Source organism: Chanos chanos, chromosome 2, assembly GCF_902362185.1.
Source record: "Chanos chanos chromosome 2, fChaCha1.1, whole genome shotgun sequence".
Lineage (NCBI taxonomy): Eukaryota > Metazoa > Chordata > Actinopteri > Gonorynchiformes > Chanidae > Chanos > Chanos chanos.
In genome coordinates this window covers 41,310,876-41,327,740 of record NC_044496.1, presented here as the reverse complement: position 1 = coordinate 41,327,740, position 16,865 = coordinate 41,310,876, and the positions used below count along the sequence as shown (strand labels likewise).

The window sequence follows — 16,865 nt, the reverse complement described above, 5'->3', positions numbered from 1 at the left end:
GTGTGTCATACAGTTGTCTTTATGCCTGTGCCAGTTTTGTCAGGTCCTCAGCACATGGATATGGTAACGTTAATGCCCAGGTTTCCGTTCTCGGCAAACAGTTGGGCAATGGAGGTGTCGAATACCAGGCAGTCACTGTTCATGATGGCTGTGGCGATACCCTCGTGAATAGACCGGGGCGTGGCCTCCCAGGTGAGCCTTCGCCTGTGGCCGTTGAGCTCCAGGCGGTAGGCGAAGTTCTCGGCCTGCTTGCGCGTGCCGATGAGCTGCACGATGGCGAAGAACTGCTGATGGCCGTCGTATTTCTCCTGCTTCTCCAAGACCAGCATGAAATGGAAGCCGAAACAGGACTGCATCATCACCCAGTCCACCGCCCCGGGGAGGTTGATGTCTGTGGCCAGGAAGACGATGTCCTCGCCCTGTAGCGTGGTGATGGACTTGTGCTGGTGGAGCAGGTGCGGCATGACCGCGTCCAGAGAGCCCTGCCATTTGCAGGACGCCCCCGGGCAGGGGCAAGAGTACGGCCGAAACTCGCACAGCTCTTCGTGCTCCGCCTTGTCCGTGTGCGGCAGGGTCACCTCGCACCCCGACGAGGCGTACTTGCAGGGGAACAGCACCGAGTTGGCCACTTTCTCCATGGCCAGGTTTCGGATGGATCCCAGCGGGCCTCTGCAGGTGGGGCAACAGGTGAGCTTGGGTCGGCAGTTGCTGCAGACCAGGTGGCCGCTCTGGCACTGCAGGATGGGGGGCAGCACATAGTCGAAGCAGACCGGGCACTCGAACAGGCTGGCCAGGTCGCTGTTGGAGGCCGTGGTGCCCGACAGGGTGGGGACGCGCTGGGAGGGGGCACACTTGGAGGTTCCTGTGGGCAGCGCTGTGGCAGTCTGGCGACTCATTTCTAAAACGAGAGAAAGAGAGAGAGAAAAGTGGATGGATGATTGGATGGATGGAGTGGTTGCGGCCAAGATGGTGAGTGAGCATAGGCAGAACACAGGATAAGGTGAAAGGTGACAGGGGAAGGAGACAGAAAAAGAGGTGTTTATAACAAAAAGGAATCAGCATGTCAATGTCAAAGTCATCCAGTAATGAAACGCACACATACGCAGACAACACAACAGTGATGGGGTAATATACACACACACACACAGATTGCGCTTGATAATCTGCCTACAGCTTTGGGACTCAGTAAACAGCACACGTCTATGAGAGGTGTGAGTCAGGGCCTTCCACCCTCTAGTGCCTGTCTGTGTTCAAGTGCCTCACAGATACTGCTGTCTATGGGCACTTATAATGTCACATTTGGGCCTCTGGAGAGGGCTTGGGGCAGCTATTTTTGGCAGGGTGGGGAGAGAGAGAGAGAGAGAGAGAGAGAGGGGGACAGGATAAAAGCACAGATTTCCATGGGTTGTGTATGAGGCACGCTGTGTTAAAGTGGACTCAGATGTCGGAGAGGAACTGTGTTTCTATAGTAACAGGCTGTTGTACAGGGTGTGTATGGGGTAAGCTGTGGAGAGAAGACAGACTATGAATTTTGTCTGTTGTACTATCAGAGTCTGACCATACTGATTTACATGACACATCAGCAACCCCACTGCACAGCTCTCACACACACACACACACACACACACTTTTTCAAACACATGAATTCAAAACAGCACTTTCTCCACTGTGTAACACCATACTGGCGTGCCTTTATATTTTTATCTTACTGAAGACTTGCCATTAATGTGTAATGAAATGTAGTGTTACTGAAGGCTGATAACCTCGGGCCAGAAATAGTTTGACACATATCTCCAAGATAACTAGTGTGGCATTTGTGAAGCCAGCTCCTGATTACAGCCAGCAAACATCCCCAACTACAGTTTTTTCAAAAAATATTCCTACACTTGTTCCAAGTGGGTACATTGGCCCTAACAACATACACACACACACACACACACACACACACACACACACACACACACACACACACACACACACGAAGCAAAGCATGAGCCTATATGAAGGAGAAATGAAGGCACCACAGAGGAGAGGCTGGCGTGTGAGCTGAAAATGAACCCAGTCTAAAAGGGTAGAGTGTGAGATCAGAGGGAGGAGCAGAGGAGATGCTGTCTGTCTGTCTGTTAGTCAGTGTGTGTGTGTGTGTGTGTGTGTACATAAATGTTACAGAGACTGCTAGTAAACACATCTGCTGTGATAGAAAAACCTTGTGTATTTTTAGCACCTCATAGCAAGCTGCTGCTCTCAGGGCACAGGCAACAACTGTGGCTTAAATGAGCACGGAACACAACAGCTCTGAGGCCAGGCTGACTACATGCAGAACTCACACTCACACAGGGCAATTCTCATCAAATCACATGAAGCCCCTCCCCATTTTTTAATCCAATCAGCACATCTATCGTACGCATAGGCAGAAACGCTCCAGGGCGGCGGCTTCTGCGCGCGGCTCCACATATATGATGATGCAGATGCATGCAATGCATGTGCACACGCATGAGTGTAAACACTCCAAACAGGTGTGCGCTGACTGACTGAAGAGTGTCTGTGTGTGTTTGTGAGTTTTTAGTACTCTGGCAGTCATATCCACTGTGTTAAGGCCACATACCACTGATGAGACCACAGAGAACACATCGAGGTGGCTGCCTAAGCTTTTGACAGTGTCAGAGACACAGAGAGGATGAGAGGGGCACTAAGTTAGTGAGACTGAAGCAGTGAAGAAAACAGTTGGGAAGACATAAGCAGTTGGGAAAACTTGATAACGTGAGACAAGCTTTGATGTTCAACTTCTACATTTGAGAGAATTTCGACACATGAAATGCAGACGTCACAAATCTGGCTTTGAGAGTAAAACAAAGAGTAACTGGCTATCTGACCCTGAAAGTAAAGGCCAACGGACTGGCCGACAGTTTCCCGAGCCTTCAGTGAAGAGACTAAAACTGTCAACATCAAATAACAACACCTACAACCATGTCAGATCACCTGGGTGACGGCCGTCACCGTGGAGAGCCGAGTCTCCAGTCTCTGAGGATCTACCACCTGGACTCGTATGATGTCAGAGAGGTTCTTCTGTGACGAATCTAAAAGCTTCTCGTCCTACCAGACAGGGTAAATGTGGTATTCATTTAACAATCAGTGGTGGAAGAACTCAAGCGCTCCAAATGGAACTGTTGTTGACATCTCAGAGGGAGATCTTCTGGGAATCACAGATAGTGTGCCTGCAGCTCTGTGGTCTGCCAGAATGGAACTCTACACAGCCTCACAATCAAAAGCCCAATACCTCTCCCTCTCTCTCCCTTTCTCTCCCCATCTCGCTCTCTTTGTCTCTCTCCCTATCTCTCAGGAAGGAGCAAAACTGAAGTGCAGAGTCAGTGGAAATGCTGTAACTCATCATATAACACAGGAAATCCTGCAGCCCCTTAGGAAGTGCTTTTAGCAGCCCTACTGTTAGCTACTTTAATGGAATAACAAACAGAGAGAGGCGTTCTCTCCTTCCTGAAATTCCCACAGGATAGAAGTACATTCCCACACAGTAGCACATAATAATGAGTATTTTTACAGCATTTAAGTCCATTCTATTGGAGCCTGCCTAAAATCATCACTGATCTAGCCCCTAAAAGTCAACAGCCCTTTTCTTAGAGTCAATATGAAGGGTGGAGAACTACTCACATTCAAATATTAATACAGGACGTGAGCCTTTAGACACACACCCACAAAACAAGGTTCAGCTCTTCTCAGAGGAGTAAAATTTGTGCAAGTAAAAACTATGTGAATGTATATATTTTCATCTGTGTGTCTGTGGAGATACATTGTTTCACTTTGCCTGGAGACAGGCCCTTATAGAAATGAATATGAACACACACACACACACAGACACACACACACACACACACACACACACACACACACACACACACACACACACAGGAGGAGGCTATAGGCCTATCTAGCAGTAAGTGGGTGAAGTGTGGCTTTATCTTAGTGGACAAAGGCCTGAGGTCAGGATTATTCTTGTGAGGAGTCTATTCTGTGCCGGTGCTGACTGGAGATTTATAGCCTGGGTGGCGTCTGTGAGATCTGTGAGCAATGAGCTTTAGGACTGTCTAAGTCAGTCTGTTCAGTGGTACAGTCTGACGTCTGCAGACTCACACCAGACTGCTGCTCTGCATTATATTATGTGGTTTAAACCGGTGCTTCTCAGTCCCGGTCCTGAAGGCTCCCCTGCTCTGCACAAGAACGTTTCAGCCCTGCACAAACACACCTCATCAGCTCTTCCTCACGCAGTGGAACATTTGCATCAGGTGTGCTGGTGCAGGGCTGAGACAAAGACATATAGGTTGAGGATGGTGCCAAAACACTGGGCGGTTTAAAGACTGCTTTAAAACTATGCTGCACTGTACAGTCTGGTTTGGATCTGAGGTTGTGGGTTGGCTCTGTTAGATATGAGCAGGGGCTACATTGGGTCGGGCTGTCCGGGGCTCAGCCCCGCAACATAGACCTGCACTCTGTGTCATCAGGGGACGCTCAGCCTTGCACATCTTCAGCAATGTCTATATTTTCACACTTCTCTCGTTCTTGATAATTCAAACAGTGACTGCTCTGATATTCTTCTTAAACAATGTTTCCATTTTACTAAATGATAGTTTAACGTTAACGGAAGAGCTTGCGGCAGGTTGCCTCCAATCTAACGCCATTACGCTGGCTGGCAAGCTCGCGTTCGAGTTAAACTGTCAAGCAAGCTAGCTAGCACGTATTAAAATCTCTCGGCATTGTCAGGACATTGTGGTTTGTGCGGAATATCAGGGCAACTCAAACTACACCATGGTTAGGTAATGCAGGCTAGTTCAACCATAATCTTAGCTATAACATTAACTGATGAAAGGGAACTAGCTTGCGGTCTTTGTCTTGCCTCTCACAGGAACAAGGCCTCATTTAATCTTACTTTATTAAGCGTTTTTACACTCCTGTTTTCACTTAGATAATGTGTGTATGTTGCATAAATTTATTTCCTTTCAATTTTGAAGTTTCAGCAGTTAATGTAACTATTAAAAAGACTGTTCTATTCATACTTTGTATTATTATTCTCTGCTTTAGTGGTGACAACACCACTCCTATATTTGATACAGATACACAGGAGAGTGCACTTACAGAAAAGTTTTATTGTCATCAGCTGTAGTTTTGCACACTGCCGGCAGTATCTAGAATGACTTTGATTAGCGTTTTAGAGTTCAGAGCAGAAGGTTGTCTCGCCATGTTATATTTTATTTACAGTTTGTCAATGATATCAATCAGATTTTGTAGTCTATGTGCACAAACGTGCACCCATGGCAATCCTGAACCCACAGAGCGCCCCCTCCCCCCTCGACAAATCCCAATTTAAACCCTTGGACATGAGGTTTGTGATCAGCGCTGATTAGCTGTGAGGTTGGGAAAGGTTCAGTGGTTCACTGGCAGAGTTAGGCTTTGTGCTGGGTTAGGAATGCGCTCTGTGTTGGGTATAAGGTATAAAGTCTGAAGTTGAGACAGAAGGTGTGAGGTGTGGACTGGGTGTAAAGTCTGTGGTTACGGTTGGGGAGACTTATCAGAAATGTACTCTAAAGGCACATGCCTCCATCTCTCCTGCATGTGGTGATCGCTGTGCCTGATCCTGCCACTGTAAATCCCAGTCATTCATCCATCCGTCCATCCATCACTACTCCCTACACAACCCTGTCAGTACAGGTCCGTCAGTGGAGATAAGGACAAACAGGCAAAGAAGAGAAAAGGGAGGGTGTGTGCTCACCTTCGTCCATATGATTTCCCAGTAAGGCTTTCTTCTTCTCTTGAAATGTGTGGACCTCTGCAAAACAAACAAACAAACAAAAGAAAAGATATCACAACACTGGTCTTTACCTCTGAGAGAAAGAGAGAGACAAGAACGTGCCATTTTGTTCAGGAATCTCAGCGGCTGATTGGGCAATCCAACTAGTTTGGCAGTAGAGAGACTGGCTTTACCTGAAAGATGAAACCCAAGTTTCAGTGAGCTGTGTGTCTGTGCAGTATCACACCGAATATAATCAATCCATTCATCAACGTACATGCTGACTAAGACAACAGTGTCAAATTCCTGTATCTGGGTATGAAGGCCAGCTGGGTGTTACATACAGTGGTCGGTAAAACCCAGATCACAAAGACCCTGGTGACATTTGCATGCTCACAACTTCACCCAAGTGTTAGACTGGCTCACTTGTGGCCATGTCTTAGTCTGGTGAGGGGAGATACGGAGCAAAACCGTCAACTGTTATTTCCCGTTGTCAAACTATTTCAATAAGTGCTAAAGCGTTCTAGAGAAAACAGTAAAGTTTCATGAAGATGATACAGGAGCCAAAGAACCGTGTGAGTAGTTTCGGGCTCACGCAATGCCTTTAGAACAAAATCAATACACAGGATAAGAGCTAGAACACGGATCACAACACACCGCCCTAGACGGTGTACTATGCAAGACTATTCTCAGTGATGAAGGTTACCCCAAGGGACAGATTTCACCAGAGGACAGCAGTGTTGGGAGAGCAGTGAGCATGGCTTCACTCATCTGTGAGAAAAGGAACTTTCTGAAGAGATAGAACTGTGTCATATTTGGGCAAACTCTCATCTTTGAAGCAGCAAAAAACAAAAAACAACAACAACAAAAAAAACCCCTCACCACTTATAACTTATAACACAAAGACTATTCAACACACTTCCAGTCTAAAAATGGTAAGACACACAGCATTAAACTTTTTTTTCCCCCTTGCTCTCTGGAGTAAACACAAACCAATCTAAACATTACCTATAGTCTGTTAAGTGAAACCATCTGGTAAAAACAAGTCAGTAACTGACCACAAAGAAAGCTATGTAGAATTGATTTTTCCACTCCATCTCACCACTTTAGCCCAAGCACTGTCTATTAAATTTTTTCATCAGACGTGTTTTTCTTTTTTAAATGGAAGATCAATGCATCAATGTTTGTGATGCAGTGCTCAGAGTCTGAAACCTACATAGGCGAGTTAGTCGGGTTTCTGCGGCTGGGCTGAAAACAGCCAGGGGGAGGGGGAGGAGCTGTGTTCGGCAGGTTTTGCAAAGTAATCTGACAACGTCTGACAGCCACCTGAAAAACTATTAGCTACGTGGCTTAAAAGCTGAACCCTTCTCCAGCAGGGTAAAGTAGTGAAAAGTTAGAATAAGAGTCATATCCCTGTATGGGATCTGCACGCGCCAGCTACAGCAACACAGGAACACAGCCAAACAAAAGAGCAGATACAATCCTGGAGAGCATGTACGTGTGTGTGTGTGTGTATGTTTCAGATCTAGGTGATACACACGTGTGTGTGTGTGTGTGTGTGAGTCAGCATAGCCTAGGCAATCAGGCGAGCCCCAGCAAGCCCCAACAACATAACTGTTTAGAACCAAACACACACACACACACACACACACACACACACACAGTCCTCTGTACACTGTGCTTAAGGACAGAGGAAGACACAGACCTTCACAGGAAATAGTGGTGAAACACCAGGACATTCGTGTTGGGTATACACACATTTCAGCCTGCACAAACAGGGCTGCATAACCCACTGTGTAAACACACACACTCGGATAGTACTGTTTGTCAAAACACAAAACTTTCTTTGCTCTGTTCTCTGCACAAAACCTTTACCTGCCCCACAAACAAAAAAAAACATATTCACACGCTTCATACTGTATTTTCATCACTGGTCATAGCAGGAGAAAGCGTGTAAGGGAGCGTCTGTTCCTTCTCCCATCAACATTAGGACCATACCTGACACGCACGAGAGAAACACGCGCGTATGTCACAGACAGGTGTACGCGGAGAGGCAGTCTTTTGGCTGGAGACAAGTGTAATGAGTTACCTTTAGTCTTGCTAGCTGTTTGGGCGGCGATACATGTGAAGAGTTTCAGCACCCCCTTCCACGAGTACACGGGCTGCAGCCTAACCGCGGCCGACATGGGGAGCAAAGCTACTCCTCATTGCGAGTTTCCCACCGAAACAAAACAACCCAGGAGACAGGGCTCCCTCCTTCCCTCCTCGCTTCCCTCCTCAGTGCTCACTTTAACTCAACATCAGATCCCAAAAAAAAAAAAATCCAAAAAAATTCAAATCAGCAAATACATGTGTCCTTATTTCCCTAGCTCCAAAGGTAGACAATCTTCCCAAACCACTGCAGTGCATAAACACACTCTCAGAGTTAAATCCTGTCAGAATCAGACAGATTCCTAAGACAGCATGGTTAGCGAGAGGTCCAAGTCTTAAAGAGACGGAAAAAAAAATAAAAAAATCCTCTTTAGAGTACGGCCGAGGGAAGAGAGGGACGCGGCGGGGTGGAGGAGAAAGAGCGAGTGAGCGAGCGAGGGAGAGTCGGGCCAAAGGGAGATCAAAAAAAGGCAAAGAAATGAGTCGCTGTAATCCAGGAATGTTATACAAGTAGATCCAGCTCCCTAAGCCTGGCAGGACAGCTGGGACGCAGCCCAGGGAGAGAGGGAGTGAGAGGGAGAACAGGGCAGAGTCGGAAAAAAAACCCAAAAAAAAAACCCCCCACCACAACGCTCTCCCCTATTCTGGAGGAACATTCCAAGAGCCGGGTTAAAGGGGCCACTCCCTGGCTTGCTGGTGGATCTTTGGAAAACTTCAGCAGGGAGAGAGGGACAGCGTACGGAGGAGCAGTTAACTATCAGGAGAAGCTGAGAGTCAAATCGAAAGGAGACGGAGAGAGTGAGACAAGTGTTCTGCCTGTACTGTCACCACGGCAGCTGCCTGAGAGCTGGGGGATCGAATGTCAGGCTGAAGATGACATACTCGCTCTCCCTCTCTCTCTCTCTCTCTCTCTGTCTGTGGGGGCCAGCCTGTGGGCTCTGCCCTTCTCAGATTACAGCCTAACAGCTCCACCTCCTGCTAACAGCACACTGCACAGACAAAGAGACAGCAGGGTAGACTGAACACACACACACACACACACACACACACACACATACACACACACACACCTTAAATCATTTTGTTCCAGGAGAGTGCCCCTGAGGAAATTAATTGAGGTAAAGCGCTACTTTATAGCAAAGACCCAATTCCATTCAGAATCTCCAAATTATCTGACTTTAGAACTCGACTCTCATCATCTAAAATACACACCTACCACCTATAATAACCCCAAACACCCACACACTCTCAAACTGTGACTATGATATCACCCACACACATCCCACCACAAACACACACACAAACACACAGAGAAAAAAACACAAAGAAACATAAACACCAAGGGTAACAACTTGGTCTCTGTCACTCACATCACACCCGCTATATTCCCCTCCCCTCCCATGTCTTACTACAAAGCCATATTCAACTTCTTCCATCAGAAGGGGTGTCTGTCCTGTGCTCAGTGTATAAAAACTGGGCACATGACTGGACAAGAACTGATAAGATATTTGACCTTTCTGCTGTGTGGATGAGACAACTACTGTTTACACGACCTGTTGTCATCCCCTGACTCTCAACAAGCCCCTGACTGTCTCCTGTGACCTTTCAGAAGACCAGACTCCACTCTAACCAGTCCTCCTCCCTGCACTGGTCAGCCTGTGACGTGTCGAGAGACGTAGAGAGTAAGTAAACATGACCTCAACAAAACCACTCTTGCAACAAGCTAATCCGGGTCTTAATTCTGTAATATGTCTCAAGTATTACATTATTTGTAGGGGTAACTGAAATACTTTCTTTGTTCTGTCATACAGCTAAACACTATTGTTCAAAAATTAAGCCTCTCTATGTTCTTAACAGACCTGAGGCTGTTTCAGATGAGTATTACACAACATCAGTTCTATTGTCCGCTGCCCTGGTTCCTATGATACCTTAACACTAGGCTTCAGGCTATGAAACCCCATGGAAAATCAGTGTTTGAGTCCACAAGATGAATACTAGGGAAAAATCTAAGAGTTTTCAGGACTTGGAACCATTGTGGAGTACACACACACACACACACACACACACACACACACATGCATTTATGCCACAATGCATCAAAAGAAAATTAGTAAAAAATGATACCTTGAGTTTACAGACAGAAAAAAAAAAATTCTCCCTCCTTACCTGTGAATGAGTGTTTAATGAATGAGTGCTTAAAAGCGATATGGCTGTTGGGAAGCAACAATGATAATGAAAAGAAAGAGGCCAACACACGCGCACACACACACACGCACGCACACACACACACACACACACACACATATGACTTTCCATCCTAAACGCTTCTCTCTAACACTGTACTGTTCCCATTACTTTTCATAAGGTCAGAACATGTTCCCCTGCTGCTCTCCTCAAAGGACATGCTCACTCATTTCTCACCCTCTCACTACCATGATCGCACACTGCTTTGTCCACTGGCTTTGATAGCCGAGTTTCAGGACGCTTATGCTTCAGGTAAGGGTACCTTACCTGAAAACAACACGCAGACATGAGACTGGGATCTGACGAACACCAGCTCCCAGAACCAATGGAGCACATGACTGCACATACAGAACTGCCTTATGGACAGAAGGAAACGATGAAGATGAAAAAATTCAAACTCTTCCTTAAAGGAAGAAAAACACTGCCCTGCCACCCCCTTTTTAATCTATCAGTCCATTTTTCCCCAGCTATGCCAAAAATTCATAACAAATAAAAACCTGAACCTCACACAAGCTAAATAAATAAATAAATAAAAGAATTATTCAAGTTAATTATAACTAAAAATGGTCACGGTACATGAATTTGGACTTAATTTCAATCTCATATTCTACCATTTATATACAAAAGAGATCTGTATTCTGAAGTTTCATTAAACTGTTGCACTTAAATCAGTGCCTCAGTGTTTTCAGCCCTGCAAAGTTCCTCATATATTCATTTATATTTTTTGGGGGGGTTGGGGGCTCAAGAACAGAGATGAGTCACAACTGGCGATAAAAATACCCTCTTTCTTCTGTTTCATTTCTTTTTATACTGATCACAGACTGGGCCAAATCACTGTACTGGAAAGACGGCCAGACTTTCACACTTTGCCTCAGTGGCAGCTCAAGGTGCAGTCAAAGGAAGGCGTGGAATCCTCCAGACCACGTGGACTCATGTGACTGATCAGATGACTCCGGGAATACTCCACGCAAACATCAGAGACTGCTCAATGCAGGGGGCAAAGTCAACAAAGATTTGTTATGTGACCCTCGTCACGTTTTAGATAAAAACACTAAATACAGAGCAGCACCTCTGAGTTAATGAGTTAAATGGGAAATGCATTTCTATCCAAAACAGAGTGTAACTGCACTTTTAAATGAAGGACAGAAACCTTGTACAAGAGCCAGGCGTGAAGAGCTGGGCTTCACAGTTTCACACCTTTATGCAAAAACAGTTTGGCTGTGGAAAATGACTCGCAGGTCACCACTAGGGAGCACGCCTTGGTGACACCACACGTGCACACACCACAGAATCAATGGTGCCATTGCTTTGGGCTGACAACAAGAGTTGCGACTCTGGGCTGTGACAGATGGTCTTTTAGCACTTGCTTTTGCACACTTCCACGAGTTCACATGAGAGCACACACTCACAGGAACATCTGTGCCAAGACTACAAGAGATGTGTGTGCCACCAAAGCCAATGTATAATTGCACAGACTGAAACAAAGGCTCTTCCCCAAACAAAACAAGAATTACAGCCAAAAAGGAAAACACGTGAAACCCAGCTAGGACCAGCCCCCCCCCCCCCCCCCCCCCCCCCCCCCGCCCCCACACACACAAACACACACACACAAGCCCTGATGGAGGTATATTGTGAGTACTGAGGTATATAAAAGGACAACACACCCCAACACATGGCCAGGAACAAACAGCAGATAAAACCATTTTGTACCCAGACCAACTTCAAGAGAGACAAAAAAAAAAAGAAAAAAAAAAAAAAAAAGACACTGCACACAATATTTTCATCTCTTCCATTCCTACATTATCCAATTCCTGAAAAAGAATCACTTTTTGGGTCATGAAACATCTTTACAATGGTAGCAGGCCTGAACCCGAGAGCCAGGGTCACCAGCAGAAAACAAATGGGGAAAGTTTTTGAAATATTGGATCATAAGTGACACATTGAGGACACACATACTCAGAGCCATCACAAACCACACTGCTTTCAGAGAGAAACTCCAGGATCCTCCCCATCCTCAAGCGCACAGCAGAGGCAAAACGCCACAGAGAACATTTCCTTAGCTCCTCCCTCATCTTCATCAAAACACACAGTGTCAATGGAGAAAAGGCCATTAAAGCTCCAGCTTGCAACCCTACACCTATTGGGTGAATGATACGTGGGACTGCTTCACTAATTTACAGCTCAAAGCCTTAGCTGGCCAATGTGGTGCTCTGGCAAAAGGACTGTAGCAAAGTGAGACATTTGGCAAAAGGAGGTTGGGGGGAGAGGCTGTATCCCGACACAGGCCTGCCCAGATCTGATCGCTGTGCTCATGGGCCTGCCGCTCTGGGGGTTTGAGGGACTAAGGTTTGTGAGGCCCATAGCATGAGCTGACTGGGAATCGAAGCCTTATCATTTGGACCTGTTTAACACAGAGATGAGAAAGCTGGACTGCAGGTACCCGTTGCTTTACCTTCACATCACTGAGAAGTCTGTCAGTGCAGAGTGTGAATGATGGTAGAGTGAAATACGATAAAGGGGATTTTAAAGTGATATTCCTGTGAGAAACGAACCACAGATGGCAGGAGTACAACCACAGTACTGAGTGTGTAAAAGAGGAAGATGACTGACCGCGTGCAGCGTTACTGTTTTTACCATACAGCTACCACACAACTGCAGTTAAAAAATATATTTCAGTCAATATACACTACATATCTGCACAGCAACAAAAAAAAAAGAGGAAAAATGTCATGGACAGATCTTTATCAATCTAGTGCAAAATGAAGCCAGTTGTTTGCATTGAGAGACCAACAACAGCGAGGTGTGACTTTCCACATGTTTAAAAGTCTCTGTCTAGGCTAAATGTGTAGGCTAAAGAAGTCGGGTTAGGAGGTGGACACAATGCTAAAACCGCTCTCACACAGAGGGGAAAGGGAGGGGTGTGTAGCAAAATCAATATTCTATTCAAGTCTATGTAAAAAGCTTTTGCTTCTGTACTTCCTCCATTAATATGATCAAACCACTCTCCTGTCTGCAAGGTACACTGCCACAGACACAGTCTGAAGGGGGAGGGGGGTGATGTCAAAACAACATGTCCCTCAACCAGCAACTTTAGTTTGTCATGCAAATGACAGTGTAATAACAGCACAGGAAATTCTTTACTCACATGTAGTAGCACACATTCTGTTTGCAAAGGTACAAAATAGCATCGCTGTGGTTTCAGGTGCTTTATCAGGACGGAGCCTTGTTTCAGTATCTGATACAGCTCCGAGTGGGGTTCCTCTTTCTGCAAACAGGCCTCACTTGGCTGAGTTCAGACGCTGAAACTGGGGGCAACAGACTCCATTCACAACTCTGGAGAGAGTGAGATAATCAGTGGAACAGGCTGGTAAAAATCAGCCAGATCAGCAGCAGCATGTGTTGTCATGGCAAGAGAATAGGGAGAGTTGGAATGTGAGGACAGAGCCACATGCCTCCTCTCTCTACACACACACACACACACACACACACACACAATCAGGGTCCTTATTTGTAACACACTGGGACAGATGGCCTGCCTGTATTATTATCAGTGTAGTGATTATCCAGGAGGTATGCTGGTGACACAAGGAAGAGAGAGACAGAGAAAGAGATGGATGGGGAGAGAGAGCTGGATAGAGACTCAGCCCAAAGGGGCTTGCTTCAGCACTCGCAAAAGGAGTCAAGTTACCTCACTGGCCCAGGAGAGCTGGTGAGTCATTGTGTCAGACCAGACCCCTCACCCCTCAGAAAACGAGCAAGCAAGCACACACACACACACACACGCTACCACTTCAGCTCCCACTTCGGTTAAGGTTACTAGGTTTGCCTGTCTGTGAATGTGTGCAGCTGATGCTAAAACACAGGTACAACTCAACATGGATCAACGGCTCACCTAACTCAACCCAACTCTCAGCAGTGTTTTGGGCTTTGACCCACCCACCTGGTGACATACTATTTTTCTTTTTCTTTATTTTTATTATTTTTAATCAGGGACAAAGCCAGAAGCATCCCAGTCTGGCCCATGCTGCTTCCATAGTACATGACCACAAGGAAAGCAGCTGCTGTTGCCTGTGAAAGCAACAGAGGACCATAATTCCCTCGTACACAACACATGCCGACATACAGCAAATGGAGAAAAAAAAACCCCTCAACATTGCATGAAGGTCATAAATAGCTGAAGATGGCACAGATACATCTTGACTCAGAGAGAAAGTGAATGTCTGATAGATGGAGTTAGCTACGACTAGTCCACGGTGTAGCCAACAAATGTGAGACAGATTACAATTCACATTAATGAACCATTAAGACACAGGATGTAAAACCGTAAAGTTCACTCTCTCTCAATGCATGATTATCATACAGACATACATATTAAATCCATTGGTTATCCAGCAAAACAAGAAGGCTCGCTGATCAAGACTTGGTCACCCACGTGAACCTGTCTTAACATGGCCCACCCTGTACACGGAATGAGATAATCCCGTGATATAACAGCATACAATCTAGACCAATGAACTAGAGTCTTCCAAACAGAGTGCTACAGCTTTTAAGGAATCCATGTAAATGTTCTATACATCTTTATTCTTTACTGCTAAAACAAATAATGCAGAAATAAATCACGTACACAAAACAGCTAGTGACTTTGCCCATTTTTTACATTCCTTACATTAGCGGAGGAATGGGGAAAGAAGTCTGAGCGCTGGGTAAGACACCTTTCCAATGTTAGGGAAAATGTCACTCCCATAATTTATCTTCGGTTTTCTGGCGAGTGACCACACATACACACACATAAAATTGAGGTGAGTATGATCACTGTTTAGCATCTGTTACTGCAGTTTCGGTCACAGCTCTCACTGTTTATGCTACGTGCTAGAAGATGGGGGGTATAAACACTAAGCTCTGATCCCTTGCGATCTGCTCTGAACCTTGCAAATAACATGGTTATTAGAGACAGTTGACCTCCGCCATCTTGTTACTGATGGTCAGCGGGGAGGCAGGTGACTACTGACCCTTCTCCAAAAAAATCGAAGTGAATGTTACCACTAATAAACCAAAATATGTTTTAAACGAGAGGTAAAACTGTTTCCGATTCTTATTGTCAAGCGAATCAACCACAGTTGGATTAACTAACAATGATGCAAGTGGGACATCACCATAGTACACTGCTGTTGATGTAAACAAAGCAACCGATCCACACAGGTATCCAGACTCTACTGACAAACACACAATGGTGTTGGATTAACCAAGATACTAGACACTGTTTTCACACAATCAGTGAAGGACCAGCATCGCCAAGGTGACTGCCTGTCTACAGATGCCTTTGACTATAGAAGTCGACCTGATTCATACAGCCAGTTCGCTGTAGCTACAAACGTTGCGGCTGGTACTCATGACCATAAACTTGTCTGAATATGGAGCAGCGGTCGTGGCATTAACCTAAAATCAGCACTCTATACATAACTACACCTGCAAACCACAGTACAAATCCCAAATTTTATGGCAACAAACTACAGGAAGAACTTGCCCGTATCCATTGTGCTAATACTGACCATCCAATTTCAGCAATCAAGGCCGCAATCCAACATCAGGTCAACCGCTATCCTAGCAAGCGTGATCTAAGTTCCACACAACAATAAATTAATAAATAAAGTTTTGGACCAAGGATAAAAACGCTAACACAATTAGATAGCCATTTATCTCACCCGAGATACGACTAGACTACACTTGCTACCGATAGAATCCCGGTGACAAATCACACAGCCCCGTGTTACACGGAGCATTTGGTTACTTAGAGATAGCAAGGATAGCAGCTATGCTAACTAAACAACTGACGCAAACATAACCCAATAAGCATTATTCTGACTATGTTGTTAGCTAGCGTCAGCTAAAATTGGACAGATAAACTGGGCTAATGGCCAGGCAACCTAGCATTTCAAAAACCGTAGTGTTTACTTGCACGATAAAGCTAGGAGTTATGCTTAGAGGCTATCTTAGCTAACCAATAGGTTACACTGAGCTAGCTAGTGTTCATGTAACTTCTGAAAACTAACCTAAATTACACACCGCACAATGCTAGCATGTACCCAGGTTAGTTGACGTAATACTCAAATTAACACTGGTAAGCGTCCCAGCAGCACAATTCCTCTCTTTTGAGATTATGGCTAACGAGTATTAGTTCAGAGTAGCCAGATTACATAGATAGCTTAGCATATCTGTTGTTATTCGAAATCCGTCCCAAAGCAGCGATATCTCCGTGTAGCAGTCCAGCGACGTTCAATATTCACCTACCTCTGAAAATATCCCAATTGTAATATAAATCCAAATAAATAATCCACAGTCGAATCCCTCCTTCTAAATTTTATTGTCCCTCAATCGTTAGGATGTGTGTGTTTCCACCGTTTCGCGGTGCAAAGACGGAGCCGGTGTGTTTCGGTGGCGGCCTGGCGCAGTGTGGGCTTTAAATAGGGCAATTTCTCCACAAGAGCGGCGCTGTTGGGACGTGCATCAAAATACCGTGATAAAACAAGTGATAATGCAAATATATTTTCCTCAGACATAACAGGAATTACAAGCAAGAAAAACTCCAGTTCAGGATTTCTAAAGCACAAGACAGTTAGAAGTCTTCAGACTGTTCTGACTGGAGAACGGTAGCACCGAGCTGTACACTGAAATG

General features: G+C 45.5%; 1 protein-coding gene across 1 annotated transcript; it reads right to left on the bottom strand.

The window, feature by feature from the left end:
- On the bottom strand, nt 1-16,532 carry siah1 (siah E3 ubiquitin protein ligase 1). Its single transcript, XM_030766008.1, has 3 exons — nt 16,481-16,532; nt 5,780-5,836; nt 1-898 (listed from the first exon to the last, which is right to left on the bottom strand). Exons 2-3 carry the CDS (start codon nt 5,787-5,789, stop codon nt 48-50), a joined length of 861 nt encoding a protein of 286 aa, XP_030621868.1. The 5' UTR covers nt 5,790-5,836; nt 16,481-16,532; the 3' UTR covers nt 1-47.
- Nucleotides 16,533-16,865: the final 333 nt, after the last annotated feature.